Below are 18968 nucleotides of genomic sequence, written 5' to 3'. Positions count from 1 at the left end.
AGAATAATAACTCATATGACATATCTACCTTACTAGTGAGACAATTTAAATATGAGAGTGCTCTTCTTCAGAACTGTGGTCCAGTGTGTGCAGCTAGTATATTAAGGAAATATAAATTCTCTCCGAGGGAGTCAGAAGTCTAGCACAACAGAATCTGTGTGAAGGAAGGGTGCACTGGCTGCTCCAGCCTGGATAGGGAGGGAGCGTCTTTGGGCCCTTTCTGCTGCCTGCTCTATCTGCCTTACTAATGAGTCCAGGCCTGGCTGTGAAGTCATCTGGGAGTGTGCTGGACTTCTGGCTTCTGTAGAGGAAAAAACTCTGGTTGGTGCAAGTACAACATGTTCTCTTTGTTTTGCAGCTGGTCTAGTGAGGAAGTCTAATGCAAGTGGATTGAATCAAAAAGAGGAAAATGAAGGCATTCACTGTCTGTTTCATCGTGGTTGGCTCATTTAAAGTAAACGCCATTTAAATAGTCTCCAAATGGTCCATTCTATATGAAGTCATACAGGATGCCCCCTTTGGGTTGTCATTTTCCTTTAAATGGATTGCTTTGTGTGCACTGTATATTTTAATGCCATTCAACCTTAAATCCCATATGTGGGCCTCATCAGGTCCTGCGTTTTGGTGCACATGTGGCAACCATACCTCCAAATATCTTTCACTGCCGCTGCCAGTAAGTTTGCCTGTATAACAGAGAGAGGAAGCTATAAAGATGAGAACTTGCAAATGGTGACGAAGACAACAAAATACTATGCATCAATTACTCTGCCTAGTAATTTCTCTGTGTATTATCTCATTTAATCCTCACATAATCCTATGAGATAGAGCCTATGATTATTCCCATGTTACACATGAGGAAATTGATGTATACAGAGATTAAGTAATGTGCTGAAACTGGCAAGTATGGAACAATATTTAATGCAACCCACAGATACACTCAACAGAAATAAACCAGCATCAGTTCTCTTGGCAAAACAAGCTTATCACTAACAATAGACAATCCAGAAGTAAGTTCTCTCTTCTTCGAACACATGCCTTGCTTTCTCAGTTTCCACTTTGCTATTTGCATATTTGGGAGGTTGAGGTGTTCCCTGTGGCAATAGGTAGGCTTTATTCAGGCAAGTCTGGGCTTAGTAGAATAATTCACATACCCATAAATCAAAAGAGACTTTTTAAAAACTGAGAATACTAGAAATGTCTCTTATTTTTTTTCAAATGCGAATATTAGAAATGTCTCACAGTACTAGACTAATAAAAGTCTTATTCGGGCATTAGAAATGGCCCCATGGTCTCAGCACCGGCTCTGTTATTTACTCAGGATTGGCCTGATGTGCAGGCCAGGCAATTTTGTGAGGATTCTTCCCAAGCAACACTATGAGTCACCAGGTCTTTGCGATTCCAAGCCGGTTCCTGATGGCCCAGCTAATTGGACTGTTACTTGGGTAGTTAAACAAACATTTTTTTTTTGTTTGTTTTGTTTTGAAATTTTCAAATGAGTACTGGAAGTACTCCTTTACTGGAAGTAAAGGAAGGGATGATATTGTCCAAAAAGAAATGTACACATTACCTGACTTATGAAGTGATAAGCCCTCTATGCAACACACCTTCATAATAACAATAAAATGATATTTAAAACACAGAGGAAAACTATTTCAGATAAGCTCCAATTTAGGAATCTTTAGGAAGAAAGTAAAAAAAAAAGTCTCGTAGATCATATTGAAAGAAGTGATCCTTAGCATTTAAATTATGAATTTGGGTGATATTTTTTATATTTTCAACAATAAAATCTCTCCCTTAAGTTGATAAGTGGATCAACAAGATGTGGTATTTATACGCAATGGAATTCTATGCTGCTGTCAGAAAGAACGACATCACCCCATTTGTAAGGAAATGGAAAGACTTAGAACAAATCATATTAAGTGAAGTAAGCCAGACTCAAAGGAACATAGGCCCAATAGTTTTCCTCATTTGTTATAATCAGTAGAAACCTTGGGCTCTCCTAGCAGAGATTTACAATAGAACAAAACCTAGAGACATTAGGCCAAATAGTATGACACTAAATGTAAGGACCTCCAGGAGAAGGAAACAAAAGCCATATAATGAGTGACTGTTGTCCTTAATGTACTATGTTATCTCTCATCTCTTTTGCCATCCCTTGGTTATCTCATATTGTTACAATATTTCACCTTGTTATCTGATATATTTTATATGTGCTTAATTGGTTATTTGAAACTGGATAGGGAAGGGGGGAAATCAAGATAAGCGGGGGGAGTGTGGGAGGGAAATGGGGACCATGTCATAAGAAAGGGTATCAATGTTTGTGAAGTTATGCACCTTCTATCTGGTGAATGCAATGTAACCCTTCTATTAATCACAATAAAAAATTTAAAAAAAAATCTCTCCCTTATATAACAGAGAAGACTGAGGAAATGATGGCAGTTCTAAAATATGTGTGTTGGGCTCACTTCAGGTTCTATGATAATTTTTGCCCTATTACTTACATTTTTAGGTAATTTAAGGTCCTTTCTTATTATTTATCACATATTTCCAGTCTTCTTACTTGCCACAGTCTTTTGTGGCTTTTAGTGCCTTCTATTCGTCCCTTTGAGAGGACACACATTAGTCTGACAAAGGTACAAAGGTACCATGTGAAGTGCTGTGGTGGTACTGTGGACTCCTGGTAATTTAGTATTGGATTTCCTCCCTCAGCATTTTCCCTTGGAAGGAGTTTCAGTTCCTACTATCTTCATGGTTTCATCTTGCCCCCACGTGTGAGATAGTGACAAGAATCAGTCAGGCCACACAAAAATCATATAAAAATCCAATGTGTGTGTGTGTGTGTGTGTGTGTGTGTGTGTGTGTGTGTGTGTGTGTATGCACACGTGCACATATAGAGGTGCACTGGTCCTAGGGCTTGAACTAGGGCCCGGGTGCTGTCTTGTTATATTTTTGCTCAAAGCTGGCACCCAACCACTTGAGCCAAACACCCACTTCTGCCTCTGCCTCTGCCTCTGTGTGTGTGTGTGTGTCTAATTAAAGATAAGAGTCTCACAGACTTTCCTGATCAACCTAGCTTTGAAACAGATTCTCAGCCCTCAACTGCTACTGAGTAGCTATGTAAGCCACCATACCCTGCCGGTGTGCCATTCTTAAAAGGATTTTTGTGATAACTAAATAAGTATTTACTCCTTTTATCTAAATTATTTCTTTTTCTGAGTTTTATTTTATCATTTTAATAGTATCTCAGGATCAAAAATATTGTATATTTTCCTATTAGGAGTACCTTTCAATTAATTGACAGGTATTGTTTTAAATTGCTATATATTTAGATGTAATATTTAAAAATTCAGATAATTGCTTGTTTTATAATAATATTTCTCCAAAGAGCAGTCCTCTGTATTCATTTCCTTTGACCATTTCTCCTGCTTCTTGTGAATTTTGTTGCTTTCAAGCCAAAAAAGGAAATTTCTTATTGCTCTCATATGTGGAGTTTAGACTTAAGATGATGATGATAGTGGTAGGGATAATGATGATGGGGATAAGATATGGATGTCAAGGAAAGACTGTTGGGAAGGGCCCGTGGGATGATTGAGGAAAAAAGGAGAGGGTATTGTGGGAGATGGAAAGGATCAAAGTCCATTACATGTGTGTATTTGCACACACATATAAATACACATAAATATACATATACATGTATAGAGATAGATAGATAGATAGATAGATAGATAGATAGATAGATAGATAACATAGTGATACACACCAAATACTGTTTGTAGGGGTGAAGGGAATTAAGGGAATATAATAGAGGGGTAAACTTACTCAAAGTTCTCAATACCTATATGGAATTCTGAAAATGAAACTCTCTTGCACTATTAAGCTAAAAAGAACCATTTTCATCCCTTGGCTGATGATATGATATTTACTCCGTGTTATTCAGTAAGAATTCTTTTTATTTATGGGTCATGGGGCTTGAGCTCTGGGCCTGGGTGATGTCCCTGAGGTCTTCAGCTCAAGGCTACTGGCCTACCCCAAGAGCCATAGCCCCACTTCCCGTTTTCTAGTGGTTAATTGAAGGTAAGAGTCTCATGGACTTTAGTGCCCAGGCTGGCATTGAATTGCGATCCTCAGATCTCAGCCTCCAGAGTAGCTAGGATTAGAGGCGTGAGCCACTGTGCCTGGCTTTAATAAAAGTTCTTAATTCCTCAGGTTTGGTCTTACCCTATAGCAGACCACCATCCTCAACCCATGTGAGCCAATTATACATATGCTTCCTTCTCAGTATGCTGGTGATGTTTCATGAACTTGATTAGATCAGCATTCTTCATTTATTTATATCTGTGTTTGCTAAACCATGTAGTAAACTTATTATTACATTATTTCTGCACATGCTAGTTTTTCTTGGAGTTAATAACATTATGTGAGATTTTTGTCACATTTTTTTCTTTGTATTTATCAACCCTAGACTCATTTTGGAAGTTGCTAAATCTCTTCAAGATTTTCAGATACATCGTTTTCTCTCAATTTGCAGGGATATGTTTCTATCCTAGTTGAGTAGTTAGAGATAGAGAAGGGTGGCTGAGGCAGAGGTCCTCATGGTGGGAAACAATGGAACACAAATCATCCTTCTTGTTCCTCTCAGGCCCTGGTGGACAGTTGGTTCTAAGAACAGCACACGTGCCTAGTGTGTTTATCAGATACAAACAAGCCCTCCCACTTTCATTCTCTCTTCCAGGATGAGAAGGGTCCAACCAAGATAAGAGCTTACCTGCCTTGATTCCCAGGGACAAGGGAAAGACTGGACAGCGTTGGGCTGCTGATATACAGCTCAAACCAAAGATACCTTCTCCAAGAGGGAGGAGACTAGGGGCCAAACGTGAACAAATGAAGAGACTTAGGATGCCACCCTCCCCTCCCACTTGTGGTGACTGAGACATCTCCTTCCCCTGCTCCTGGAGTCTTTTATCCTACTTTCTTTTCTTGGCTTTCAAATATATTTACACTGTTTATATTGAACACTTCCCTGCCTTTTTGTTCTTTCATTGTCAGAGAAAAGGAAGGTCCCCCTAGAAGGAATCATTTTCATCTTCCTGAAAATGGGGAAGCTCCTAACCTATCCAGATGGGCATAAGTTACTGTCTGTACTAGGTGTCTAGCTCCATAGTATTTTGTTTCAATTCAGTCTTTCTTCCCCCTTTTAAGATGGTACTGAGGTTTGAATCTAGGGTTTCCCACTTGCCAGGCAGTACTCTACTGCTAAGCCACACCTCCTGCTCTCCCCCCCCTTTTTTTTTCCCCTGATCTAGTTATTTTTGAGATAGGATCCAGGCATGTCTGGACCACAGTCTTTCTATTTTAGTGTTCCTAGGTACTTACCATGACATCCTGCTTCTTTCTGTAGAGCTAGAATCTCATGGACTTTTCTTTGTGGGCTAGTCTGAAACATAATCCTACCAATCGCAGCCTCCCACGTAGCTGGGGATGACAGGTGCTCACCAGTAGGACCCCATTAGGAGTCAAGAAGGGATCTCTTGACCGGCTCTTTCCCAGCTGTCCTCAGCTAGTGAGCCTTCTGTTCTCAGCCTTCTAAGCAGCTAGGATAACAGATGTGACCCATAGGTGCCTCCTTTTGAAGTGTAATTTCTATAGTCGAGCAGCTTCTATATTTCATAATGCTGTATCTTGATGTAGATGAGTTTTTAACCAGTATTCTGAGTATTTATTGCCTTTTCAGTCCAGAAATGTATGAAACTTCAGATGGGAATAATTTTCTTGAAATTTTTGATTGATGTCTCTCTGTATTTGTCTCTGTCTCTGTCTCTGCCTTTCTCTGCTCATCTTTTTATGGAGTTTCTATTACTTGGATGGTGGACCTCTTAAATGGCACTACCAATTTTTCCTCATCCATCTTCCACATTCTTCTCCTTCTCTTTCTCTTCTTCCTCCTATTCATTCTTCTGATAATACTGGGGTTTGAATTCAGGCCTTGTGCTTTGTAGTCAAGCATTCCACCAGTTGAGCTATGTCTCTATCTCTGTTTGGAGTCTATTTTTCAGGTAGAATTTCATTCTTTCCAGGATTCTCCTCCCTCAGCCACCTGCCTAGCTGACATTAAAGACTTATGGCACCACTTGAAGCTTAGTTTAGAATCTCACTTTTGCTTGGGCTGGCCTCAAAGTACAATTTCTTCTATATCCATATCCTCTGCATAGCCAGGATTACACGTGTGTGCCACCTATTCCCAGCCCTTTGTTTAGAATTTTTTGTTGTATTTCCTTCACCACTGTATCTCATCCCTTACCTTTTTACTGAGTTTTTCTTTTCTACTGCCATGCTTTTAGTTTTCTTTTAACTTATTTTTATAATAATAATAATTACTGTGACTACTATATCATTATTTTAATTATTGTGTAAATTCAGGACCTCATGCTTGCTCAACTTGCTTGCTCTGCCAGCACACTACTCCCTGAACCATGCCTGCAGGTGGGCTTTTTGCTAGTTTTTCAGATGGAGTCTTGAGGATTTTTCTGCCTCATTTGGTTTCAAACCATGATCCTCTGATCTCAGCCTCTTGAGTTGCTAGCATTACAGGTATAAGCCACCAGTGTCCAGCTGCTTTTACTTTCCTTTACTAATGTATGTTCTTTTAAATATTCTATTTGTAGGGCAATAACCAATAATCTTTATTCTGAATATGTTAGTTGTGTTTTGAACTTGTCTTCTCCTTGTGCAGTTACTGTCTTCCAAGTTACTTGTCTACTTTAGTCTTTCAGTTTTGCATTAGAGCCTTTTTATTTTGTCAATTGTTAGGCTTGGACAGGGCCTGAGCCCTGTCCTTTGACTTTTCTCAAGGATAGAGCTCTACTACTTGAGCCACAGCACCACTTCCAGCTTTTTTCTATGTATGTGGTAACTAGGAATTGAACCCAGGTCTTCGTGCATGCTAGGCAAACACTCTACCACTGGGCCAAACTCCCGGCCCCTCATTAGAGCCTTTCTACTGGTGCCTTGGAGGTCCTTGGTCTGTCTATCTGCATTCATGAAGAGGAGCTAAAATACTACCTAGCAGGTCTGCATGCACGCATGAGTCTTTGAAACCCTGAGCTTCAATATATCTACCATAGAAAGCTAAGCTATTTGGAAGCACAAATAGGCTTGCATAGGAAGCCTCCAGTGTTAATAGCACTGGTCATCTGCTCTTGGATGGGTGTCTTCCTTCAGTCTCTTGCCTAGAGACTAAAAGCTGAGGTACTATCATCTGGGAACCAAATAAGGGAGGAGGCTGTGATCTCAGCATCCTATGTGCGTGTGTTTAACTGGTCCTCTTCATTCCTTCACCTGTGTCATTTCTTCCCCCAATCCCCTCTTCTCATTTCTCTAGGAAATAAGCCTCCTGTAACTTGCCAGGCTCTGTGGGGTATGAGCAAATGGCCCATGTGCTTGGGCTAGCCTGAAACATAACCCTCCCTCTCTCCACCTTCTGCATAGCTAAGGATAAACAGGTAGCCCACCTTATGAATCAAGAAGGGATATCTTGACCTACTCTTTCCTCAGCTGGCCTCAACCCGTGATCCACCATTCTCAGCCTTCTAATAAGTTAGGATAACAGAGGAGGACAAAATAGGAGAGGACATCTACCGATGTAACTACTCCTTAGGTGAATCCTGTCCATTCATTCACCAAATTGGACAACCATGAGCCATCTCATGGCTGTTAAGCTCTGTGTAACTTAAAGGAAGACAGCAATAACACCTGGTAGAAGGCTAAAAGAGCAGTGTCATTCTAATTGAAGTTTCTCTTTGTGGGAACCTGAGGAGTGGAGAAATTGTTTTATGATAAAAGATAATATCTCTTAAAACAGTATCAGCTTAATAGCAGAGGTTTCAGACTTGTTATGTTAAATCACGTGATGCATTTGACTTTTAGAAACATTAAAATTATGTTCCCATCTTAAGACTGAAATATAGTGTTATAAGTTATCAACCATCTGACTGTTTAATAAAATCTTTCTCTACCTCTCCTCACCTGGAGTAGAGAGCTCTAGTTAGAATCATAGCCCTGATCTAGACTAGTTGAAGTCCCTGGCTATTGAAGTCTGCCCTGCTTTTTTTTTATTAAAGAATTTATTAATGTTGATTTTTTACATCATATTTTAAATGACAAGTTTAACAAACAATTGTTCAAGGAGGGAATCTCTAATTACAATATCTGGGACTTAGTATTTAGAACTTAATCAAAATTAGGCTAAGGGTTTGTATGTCATAGAAACATATCAATTTATGAAATAAAATATTATGTCTATAGAGTCATAGGTTTTTATGTCTATATAGTTATGTTTATATTTCCATTACCATGTCCATAGCTTTGGGTATGCAGTTATTGAGTCCTCACTCTTGTACTCTTTGGATTTAATAGCCACATATTAAGGATACCTTAGGTCTTGACTTGTCTCACTCAACATGATTCGCTCTAGATTCATCCACTTCCCTGTGAATGCCATTATTTTATCTTGTCTGTTGGCTATGTAGAATTCCATTGTGTATATATACCACATTTTCTGTATCCATTCATCTACAGTAGGGCATCTGCATTGTTTCCATCGCCTGGCTATTGTGAATAGTACAGAGATGAACATAGCTGAGCAGGTGTCCTTGTAATATCTTGGGTCATGATGTTTAGGATAGATGCCCAGAAGTGGTATGGCAGGATCGTAGGGAAGGTATATTTTAAGTTCTTTAAGAAACCTCCACACTGCTTTCCAGAGTGGCTGAACTAGTCTGCACTCCCACCAGCAGTGTAGTAGGGTTCCTTTTTCTCCACACCCCCGCCAGCATCTGTTATTGTCTGAGTTCAAGATCTTGGCCATTCTTGTTGGGGTAAGGTGGTATCTTAGGGTTGTTTTTATTTGCATTTTCTTTATGACCATAGATGATGATCATTTTCTCATATGCTTTTCTGCCATTTTAATCTCTTCTTCTGATAAGTCTCTCACTCTGCCCAGCTTTTAATCTGCTCATCAAGGAGCTATAGACCAGCTGAATAGATTAGAAGCATGAAGGTAGGTGATACTTGAACTTCCATATCTATTTAGTTTCAGAGGTGAACTTAAAACCTAGGCACTTGGGGACAGGAGTTTGGCCTAGTGGTAGAGTGCTGGTTTTGATTCCTTGGTACCACATAGAAAAAAACAGAAGTGGTACCGTGTCTTAAGTGGTAGAGCTCTAGGACAGTGCTCAGGCCCTGAGTTCAAGTCCCAGGACTAGCATAAAAAGAAAACAAAAAACAAAACAAGACAAAAAAAAACTAGGTGCTCCCCTTCCATAAATTTACATTTTCGATTTTATCCCTTTTAGATGAACTTGAATTGAATGTAGACGAAATAACTTAGTTACCACTCAGAAATGATCATTACTTAGTCATTCATTAAATATCAGTTGTGCTTCTAAATATTTTGCTACCTAATAAGGATAACTATGAAATACTCTTTTCTCTGTGGGAGCAAGCAGCCTGTGTCATTCCTTGTTTGCAGCTGTGAGTTACCACCTCAACTACCGTCCAGTGTTTCTAGCCTCACTGAAGGCTTCAAACTGATCACTAGATCAAACCCACTCCTTCTTGACTGTCTTGAAATCATTAAAGTTTTCCCCAAGGTGTGGGATCATACATTTTTACCTGATGGGACAACCCTCTCCAAGATGAGTTCTTAGTTTTTCATATAAGTTTTTCAGATTCCTTAGGAGAAGAAACAGAGTAAGATCAAGAACCATACTTTGGCTTTATGATGGTTATTTTCTTTATAGGATGCTTAAGCTGGCATTACTATGTAACCATGCCGATGCCAGCCTCCACCTTCACAATTGCAGTGGGATGCTGGACAGAGATGAAGCCTGAGACAGATTCACCAAGGGATCTGGAGGCAGAGAGATTCTTGCCACCTTCTGAGCCTGACTTCAGGTTTGTATCTGGGGACTTGCTGAAGAGCAAACACTTGAGATTGTGGTATGATACATTTCTTCCAAGCTCTGGGAATGTGAGTCATCTCTGCTGAGAAAGAAACCATAAAAGGATTAATCAAATCAGGAAAAAGCCTACTAGGAAGGAAAGAATTCAGAGATAGAAATGTGGGCATGTTATTTGTGCAGAAAGAAAAGGAAACAAGTACCTTACTGATTCTCTGTGAAGTCAAATTAAAAGAACTTTTATATTAGTACTTTTCCATCTCCTATACTTTTATCTTTGTTTTTAGTGTTTAGCTGGTAAAAATATAAATTAGTAATAAGTAAATAACTTAGTAATAAGAAGTTGCTCGGGCCAGGAGTTTGGCCTAGTGATAGAGTGCTTGCCTAGCATGCACGAAGACCTGGGTTCGATTCCTCAATACCACATACATAGAAAAAAGCTGGAAGTGGTGCTGAGGCTCAAGTGGTAGAGTGCTAAGCCTTGAGAAAGTCCAAGGACAGTGCTCAGGCCCTAAGTCCAAGCCCAGGACTGACAAAAAAAAAAAGATGCTCTTCTGATGGATCACTTTGTTAAACCTTGGGCCATTTTGGTTCCAGTGACTGCTGTTACTCATTGGCCTTTTTAGGAGTATAGGGTACAGGGAAGCTGCCATTTGGTTAAGGACATTCCACTGGATCAAGACCTTGTTAACATTGGTATTTATTTCTTTTCTTTTCTAGAACCAGTCAGAGAAATCATTTTGAAGATCTTGAAGATTAGTATAAGCTATTAGATATCCCCTTGTTACCTCCCCAGATTTTCCTGTTTCTAGTCTTGAAAGTGAGACAGACACAGACAGAGACAGAGACAGAGACAGACAGACAGACAGACAGAAAGACACAGAGAAACAGAGAGAGAGAGGGAGGGAGGATGAGAGAAAGAGGGGGGGAGGAAGAAGAGACTACACAGAAGGGGTACAGAAGTGTACATCTTGCTGCATTCCTAGGACTTTTATCTGTAGCTTAGATGAATCCTTTTTCCTTCTTACAGAAAGTCATTAAGTAAAATCTGGTGGAGGCAGTCCAGATCAATGGTATAGATGGTTAGTTCATCCTTGAACACCAACTAGTACATACTCTTAGTGCAAGTTCCTTTTGTATTTGGTTTTATGTTGCCAGATCCTTAGGCTGTTTGCCATATCCTTAGGACATAAAGGTTCATTCTCTTCTGGCAAGCATGTCTCACTTCCCACATTTGGCTTTTTTGGCAAAAAAGGAGCATATACGTGCTCCTTTTACTTCTGTCCTTTTGAGAAAAAGAAAGAAAATTACAGACAGAAGCAGCATCTGCTGCTTCCATTTGGGAATGTTGAATTACACACACATGAGACCCTCTAATGCTCTTTTCCTCTGCATTGGGACCACAGAGAAGTCTTCATTTTGTGATTGTGGGTAGCCTGAATTTCTGAGGAGCATAGGTGTCCTCCAAAGTCATGTGGATCCATAGTAGACTTGATATGAGTGAGAAGTAAACTTTCTTATAGTGAGCCACTCTAACTTGTTTCTTATTGCAGCATATCATAGCCAAGCCATTGCTTATATGAAGTCAGAGAAAGTCTTGATCCAAATATCATCTCATCTACTCCTGGGGATAAGCTTGTAAAATGAACTGGCTCTATTATTCCATTTATAAGATATTGAGTCTCAGACAGTAACTTATTAATGTTCTTACATGCACTGAGCAATAATACCTGTATGCACACATGCTTAATCCTTTAGAGAGGTAACTGTGAGTCTTACCAGACACTTCATAAAATCAAAATAAAAAATAAGCTGGATGCTAGTAGCTCATGCCTATAATCCTAGGTACTCATGAGGCTGAGCCCCAAGTATCATGGTTTGAAGCTAGCCCAGGCAGACAATTGCAATTAATTAACAAAACGTCAGAATTGGACGCATGGCTCAGGTATTAGATTATCAACAGTGAGCGAAAAAAGCTGAGCAAAAATGCAAGATCCTGAGTTCAAGCCCCACTACTGGTACAAACAAGCAAACACACAGAAAAGCTTCCTAAACATACCATTTGAGCCTCCTTACCCGCTAGAGAGTCACTTGTCATGATTGAGTCACTAATCACTGACTTTGACAAGAATATGTCATCAGAAAACAAAAGTTGAGAGCCTTTGAGTCTGAGGATGCTATCTTTACTGGTTGGATAAGGCTTTTGGGATAAAGTTACATTTCTTATAAAATGAAGACTTTTTTCATGAATTCTCAAATTCTTCCTGGTAAAGTAGTATTTTGTTAATTCACTGATTATTAAGGATCTAAGCTGCTTAACAAATAGTTAAACAGGACAGGGTCTAAGCAGCCACATTTTCCTTGTGTTCTTCCAGCCCAAAGTAACCAGAATGGCTTTTCATTTGTCTTATGTTCATTATTTTGAATGGAGGCAGACATGGTTACATCAAATGGGGGCTCTGAGAAGATACATGCCCAGGCTTTCTGTGGGGCTTTGAAGAAAGGGTAATGTTTTCCTTTCTTGTCTCCTTGTATTCAGAACCAACTGAAAGAATAAAAGACAGAAAAATAAGTTTGGTTATTGACAAAAGCTTGACTGAGGGATTGCCACACTGCATGTTCTAAATGGGCTTTCCAATATTTCATGTTCACAGTAGACAAATTTTCCCACTTAGTTACCAATGCAGCTCAAGTGGCAGGCTGCTGGCCTCCATAGCCCAAAGGTTCCGCCTAACATAGGACAAAGAGTAGGCCCAAAAGGATTCTATGTGTGTGCAAATAGGTCCCAGGAAACTATTTCACAGTGACCTAGATAATGCAGGAAGCTAGTGGAGAGGCTGAGTGTGTCTCTCCAGGGAAGAGATTTTTTTGTAGAATTATAGAACCTGAAGGATAGGCTTCTTTTTTGTTCCCTTCCATGTCTGACAGACAACACTTCTGGTTTCTTTTCATTTGTAGCATGCTTGTCCATCAGAAATGTCCTCCTGATAAAATAATAATTTACATTTGCTCAATCCTCCCTTTGGCTTCATGTTTTATGTGTACAACCTCTACTTGTCAGAACATGTTTCTCTGTGTTTGTCTGCAAAATCTCTGACTCCATGCTAGTTTGACAATAGAGGTGCTCTGAAGTGCCAATCGTAGCAGTGTTTCTGCTTATGTTCACATCTGGTCCCCCCCCTTGCCTTCCCACCCCTTTCTATTTGAAATCTTCCCGAGACCACTAGTTCAGTTCATGTAAATCTAACTTTTATAGGAGCCTTATATACAACAGGCTTTCATTTGCCTAAAGTACTCATCTGGGTTCCAGAAATTTGGCCAAAGGATTGGTCACTATTCATATGGGCTAAATTATATGACATTCTTTCTTCAGTTCCAATTTCACACATGTTCTAGCCCACTCTGAGCATTTTAGTAAATGCTTTAGTTCTGAGGCATTGAGATAAACTACACAAAGCTTATTAATTTTATTCAGTTTCAATCGAGAAATCTTCTCTTTGTTGGGGCTATGAAGCATCAACATGACATGGAAACTCAGAGAAAATCCAGAGGAAACCCAGCAAAAATGATCAAAGGCACCATAAATGAGCATTGTGACAAAGGCAAAAGGCTTTAATGTTATTTATTCTAAAAAGGAGAAGACATGATGAAGAATCGGTCATCTATAGAGTTGTAAAGACTAGGAAAAATTGCTAGGAAAGGAAGAGAATTTGAGTTGATGATGATTCTGTACAAGACTTACTTATTTATTATTTACAATTCTGGGGTTTGAACTCAGGGCCTCTTACCTCGTCAGAGCCAAGACTATTGTATGATGAATGGCTTGTGTGACAAATTGTAATAGAGTCTTAGCACAAGAAGAAACCTTAAAAATGACTTTAGTTTTTCTTTACTTATTTCTAACTATAGTATAACCAACATATACCCAATGTGTAGGCCTTAAGTATTTGGCTTAACTTTTTCTGACCATTGTGTGTATTCTAAACCTGAAATTTTGTCACCCCAGGAATTTTCCTTATACCTCTTTTCAAGTAAAATCCTTCCCTCTCTAGGAAGCCACCTTGGTGAGGTGTGGGAGACAAGAATTAAAACAGGTCTTAGATACTGAATTATATGGCTCTGGTCATCATCTGAGGACAGCCTAAGTTTTCAAGTCCCCATTTAAGGACCCACAGATGACTTCCTCAACACATTTCTATGTCTAATTTGTATCTTTATTGGTCTCTCTGTACCTTCTCCTAGGCTTTGACTATGGAAAAATAGTGCTAGTTTACATAATTGACATCATCTTCATTTGGTAGGATAACGCCATACATGTCCAGAGTTAATCTAATTCACCTTTCTTGTAAACAAATGGTGCATATGTCTTTTCTCCTGAGCAGATGGTGTGTGTGTGTGTGTGTGTGTGTGAGAGAGAGAGAGAGAGAGAGAGAGAGAGAGAGAGAGAGAGAGAGAGAGAGAGAGAGAGAGAGAGAGGGGGGCAGGGGGTGGGGGGGGAGAGGGAGGGAGGGAGGGAGGGGGAGAGAGAGAGAGGTGGGGGGAGTGCTCGAGGAGTATGTGTGTGACTCTTACTTTCTACCTTTGGTGTCCTTGTTTGTAACAAGTAAACTTGTTTCCTGACAATAGCCTGTGTGTTTCTAAATGGAATGCCTTTTTAGCGTTGCTGTACCATGTTCACATGCTTGCATACCTCTGACATCTCTATTATTTAACATCCTCTGAAAGCCTTCCAATAGACTATAGGTGTTTACATTATAGCAACACATTATTTTACTGTGTAAATATATTAAAAAAATCTATCATGGTAGTTCATTCAGGGAGCAACCCTTTCTACTTTGAGAAACACAAGTAATGCACACAAGTAATGCTGGCCATTAGTGGACATTGTGGTTTTTTCAGTTAAATGTTTACTAGTGGGCACCTTTGTGTTCACTCACACCACAGAGCAAGATTACAAGTCTAGAGATTTTGGCTTCAATTCAATGTCAGTAATTATATTCTTCCTATCACTTTATCCTGGCAGAAGTTTTTATGGGTCTCCATCTACTTTTGTTTTTTTTTTAACCCAGGGTGATGAAGCATGCTCAGGTTTTGAAGCTCTGTTTCTTGAAGCACTCTAGTAAAGGGTGAGGCTTATTTACATAGTCATGTGGCTCTCCTGAGCACACAGGCCTTGATAGGTGGAAAACTCTTTATAGATTTGAATAGGAACTGTTATTGCAGCCTGCCCTATACTAGGATAAGGCCAACATTTAAAGGTTCTTCAGAATTCATTGTGAATCACATGAACACCTACAGCTAGAATTTTAATTTATAATTCAAAGTTAGAGGAGCTTTCCATTGTGTTTGAATAAAGGATATGTTCACAGGTGAAAAAATAGAGTTTCCTTTGATGTCTGTTTCTTTGGGTAGATTGGTTCCCCTGAGGCCTGTGAGTCAGGTTCTAGCAATTCTTTTTCAGCTCCTCCTTTGCCTTTCAGGGAAAAGCAGCAGTAATCAGATGTTGCTGGGCTCTTGTCTGTTTTCTTACAAGACTGACTTCTTTAAATTTGTATTTAAGGTAGATTGGAGAAAATATTACATGAAACATGTCTCTGAAGCCAGGTGCTGGTAGCTCAAGCCTTTAATCCTAGCTATTCAGGAGGCTGAGACCTAAAAATCATAGTTTGAAGCCAACCAGTGAAGAAAAGTCAGTGAAACACTTTTTTATCCCCAATTAACCACCAAAAAGCTGGAAGAGAAAGTGTTGTTCAAGTGGTCAGGGTCGGTCTTGAACTAAAAAGGTATGAGACAGTGTCCAGGTCCTGAGTTCAAGCCCTAGTACCTGCATAGACACATACAAAAATGCCTCTAGCCATGTACCAATAGCTATAATTGTAACTACTCAGGAAGTGGAGATCTGGAAGATTGTGATTCAAAACCAGCTCAGTGAAGAAAAGTCCATGAGATTCCACCCCCAAAATAACCAGCAAAAAGCCAGGTTGGGTGCATGGCAGAGTACCAACCAATCCAGAGCAGGCTTGAGGCCTTGAGTTCAAACCTCACTGCTGTCAGGGGTTGGGATAGGATGGGAGGGGAACCTCTGTAATCCTTAAAAAAAAAAAAAAAAAAGAACCCGGGTAATTTTCCAGTAAAAGAGTTTGATTTCTTTGGGAAATTTTGTGCCTATAGCTGTTTTGTTTATTGTTGAAACGTATTCCAAGTATTTCATTCTAAAAAAATTTCCAGAATGGGGTCTTTAATTTGCTGCTCCATTGGTTCCTTTCTGAGTTATGAATTGCCCTTTAGTTGGGGAATATTTTTCCTATGGTGATATTTAAAAGTGCATTACAGAGGGCAGAAATTGCTTTTAGTTGGGTAAGAAGTGATTTTATTATTGCCAGTCTTGGGTCTTCCCTCCTCCTACCTAGTTTATCTAAAACAAGATTTTACTTCCTGCACAGCTTAGATTGGAGTTCTGATCCATTTGTAATTTTTCACTGCTATCAGAAACAGAGAATCCAAACATTCAAATGAACTCTTTGTTTATCAGAACCATTGTCTCCTAAACTTTGTCCTTATCCATAGGAGTTCCTCACCTGTACTGCAAGAATAAACATGATCTCTCATCAAATACATCTGCTTTGTCCTGTTTGTTTCAGACATGTTGCTGTTTGCAGTCACATGGAATATCCCTGCCGATTTCAGAGTGCCTCTGCCACCACCCAGGAGATCATTCCTCATCGAGTCTTTGCACCAGTATGCCTCAGGGATGTCTGCCAAAAGACCCTACTACCACTGATCCCTCTTTGTCTCTCAGCTGCACATTCTGTCCTAGGAACACACCCTTTCTCCAGGCTGGATATACTTATCGTCCCTGCCAACTTTCCAAGCCTGGGGATGGCCAGGTATGTTACTCTTGTGACACTTAAGTACATGCTTTGGACATTCTGGAATTATTTCTTGTACTTCTTGAGCTCTGTGAGAACTGTCATATGATTAGAATTTACTGCTTGGACATTTATAATTTTTAAGTAGATTCTCTGGACTATGAGCCTATAGGTGTCATGGGCTCAGTCTAAGTTGTTTGAGGCTCATGTTGTGGCTGGAATTAAGAACCCATTGTACCTCCAGAATGATATATGTTGGGTCATGGCTGATCAGTGGCTGTTAGCTTAGTGATGAGAGCATAATGTTAATGAATCCAAGATCATAGCATCAAACTCTGGACACAGTAACATGACCTGGTCTCAAGGCCACAGACTGTTCAACTAATCCTGACCAGCTGTCTCATCTATTCTCATCATTGGTCACAAGGCAGTGACTTGAGAGACTCTGTATGAGAGAGATTGGCTGGATCACTGTAAATCCATCCTTACTGCTAGAAAAAAACAGCTAAAAGCAGATGGCTTACCCTGGGTTAGGGTGGGGAATTACTTGACTTGCTATGTACTACATTTTAATACAGTGAGTACCTTCTTATTGTGTCTTGGTTTAGTTCTTACAGAAAACCAAGATTTGCAAATTGGTTTCCCTGAGTATTATTTTCAGTTAAAATCTCTTCATTGATATCATTATTCATTCTGTAGAGGGTAGTTAACTGTGTTCCACTGAGAAAAGATAAAGTACTCAGGATATTCCTTGGTTATATTTTTATTTTCAACTCTTAATCATTAACGGTGAATATGCTTGACTAAGGATGGGGAAAATAAGCTCATCAAAACATTCAACTTTAAGTTTTTCCCTATTAGTCAAGGAAATTCCTGGTGCTGATTAATTTCCATGCTTTTGAACAGCTGTCATTTGTGGTGTTTTCCCTGAAAATTGCACACATTCTTAGTAAAAAAAAAAGAACTGACCAGAACATTTGCTTTTGATCTTTACTACATACACACACTTTTTAAAGCTGGCTGACTTGCCTTAATCTTTGAGGAGGTCTGAGAAAGTCATTTAGACTGATTTTTATCCTATATTTATAAAGATAATGGGAATGTAGAAACTAGGATAATTACATATATTTGGTTACATACATCATATAATTGTCTTTGGTGTCTATATATAGCATTTGTCTTAACAAGGGGGCTTCTCTTGTTCCTTTGAAGAGTCTCCTGGACTTAATTTAAGCAGTTATTGGTGAATAAAGGGTTGTTCATTAAATGTTTCTCATTTGTATACAGTTTTGAGGGCCCATATTTATTTGAGAGTTTTTTTTAGCACTTTATGAGAGCTGTAGTCTTTCAGAGCATGTTTACTAACAGCTCCACATTCTGGCCTGAGGGAACTGAAGGCATAGTATTTTTGTACACAGAACCTAATTTTCTATAGCTCCTTCCTGACATAAGTCGGCCCAAACGAGAATTTGTTGACCTCCAGGCCATTTTATAAAGCTTCTCTTTTCAAGTTTGCATGCTCAAGCAGGTAGGCTGTATGTCTGCTGCCTTTTGAGATATTTAAAGTGATTTAAATGTACTTAACTCTATATTTTTTTTAGAGTAATAAGCCTGAGTACCCAAGGGCCAAATGGTACGAGCATAAATGTAAAAAAAAAAAAAGGATTGTGATAATACCATACCAGTAAAAAGACTGTGATTATGCTTAATATCAGGAGAAGCATACATTTAAAAGAATTTGGTTGTAAGCCAGGGGTGATGGCTTACGCCTGTAATCCTTGCTACTCAGGAGGCTGAGATCTGAGGATCAAGGTTCAAAACCAGCCTGGGCACAAAAGGACCCAAGACTCTTATCTCCAATTAGCCTCTAGAAAATGGGAAGTGGGGCTTGGCTCAAGGGTAGGGTGATAGCCTTGAGCTGAAGAGCTCAGGGACAGCACTCAGGCCAAGTTCAAGCCCCCATGACCCACAATAATAATAATAATAATAATTTTGGTTGCTTGTCAAATCCCCCCTGCCCACCTCTTGCACTTTTTAAGAACTGTGAAAATAAAGCGTGTCCTGATCTGGATGTTGTCCTGGGCTTCATTACTGTTCTCTGTTTTTGAGCAGTGAAGTGGGGGAGGGGGACTGTGGTATCTTC

The 18968-nt window shown here is 39.5% G+C and overlaps 1 protein-coding gene across 7 annotated transcripts in view; it reads left to right on the top strand.

Moving 5' to 3' along the window:
- The window catches only part of Aopep (aminopeptidase O (putative)), a 336146-nt gene that overhangs the window by 54547 nt on the left and 262631 nt on the right, over positions 1-18968 (top strand). For all 7 annotated transcript variants that reach the window (XM_090329500.1, XM_090329499.1, XM_090329503.1 and 4 more), the window contains 2 exons: positions 9798-9951; positions 16598-16843. In XM_090329500.1, the coding sequence (XP_090185626.1) occupies positions 9798-9951; positions 16598-16843 (400 nt within the window). The remainder of the gene's footprint in view (positions 1-9797; positions 9952-16597; positions 16844-18968) is intronic.

Source organism: Megascapheus bottae, chromosome 3 (assembly GCF_031878675.1).
Source record: "Megascapheus bottae isolate mThoBot1 chromosome 3, mThoBot2.hap1, whole genome shotgun sequence".
Lineage (NCBI taxonomy): Eukaryota > Metazoa > Chordata > Mammalia > Rodentia > Geomyidae > Megascapheus > Megascapheus bottae.
This window is presented reverse-complemented; position numbering and strand designations above follow the sequence as displayed.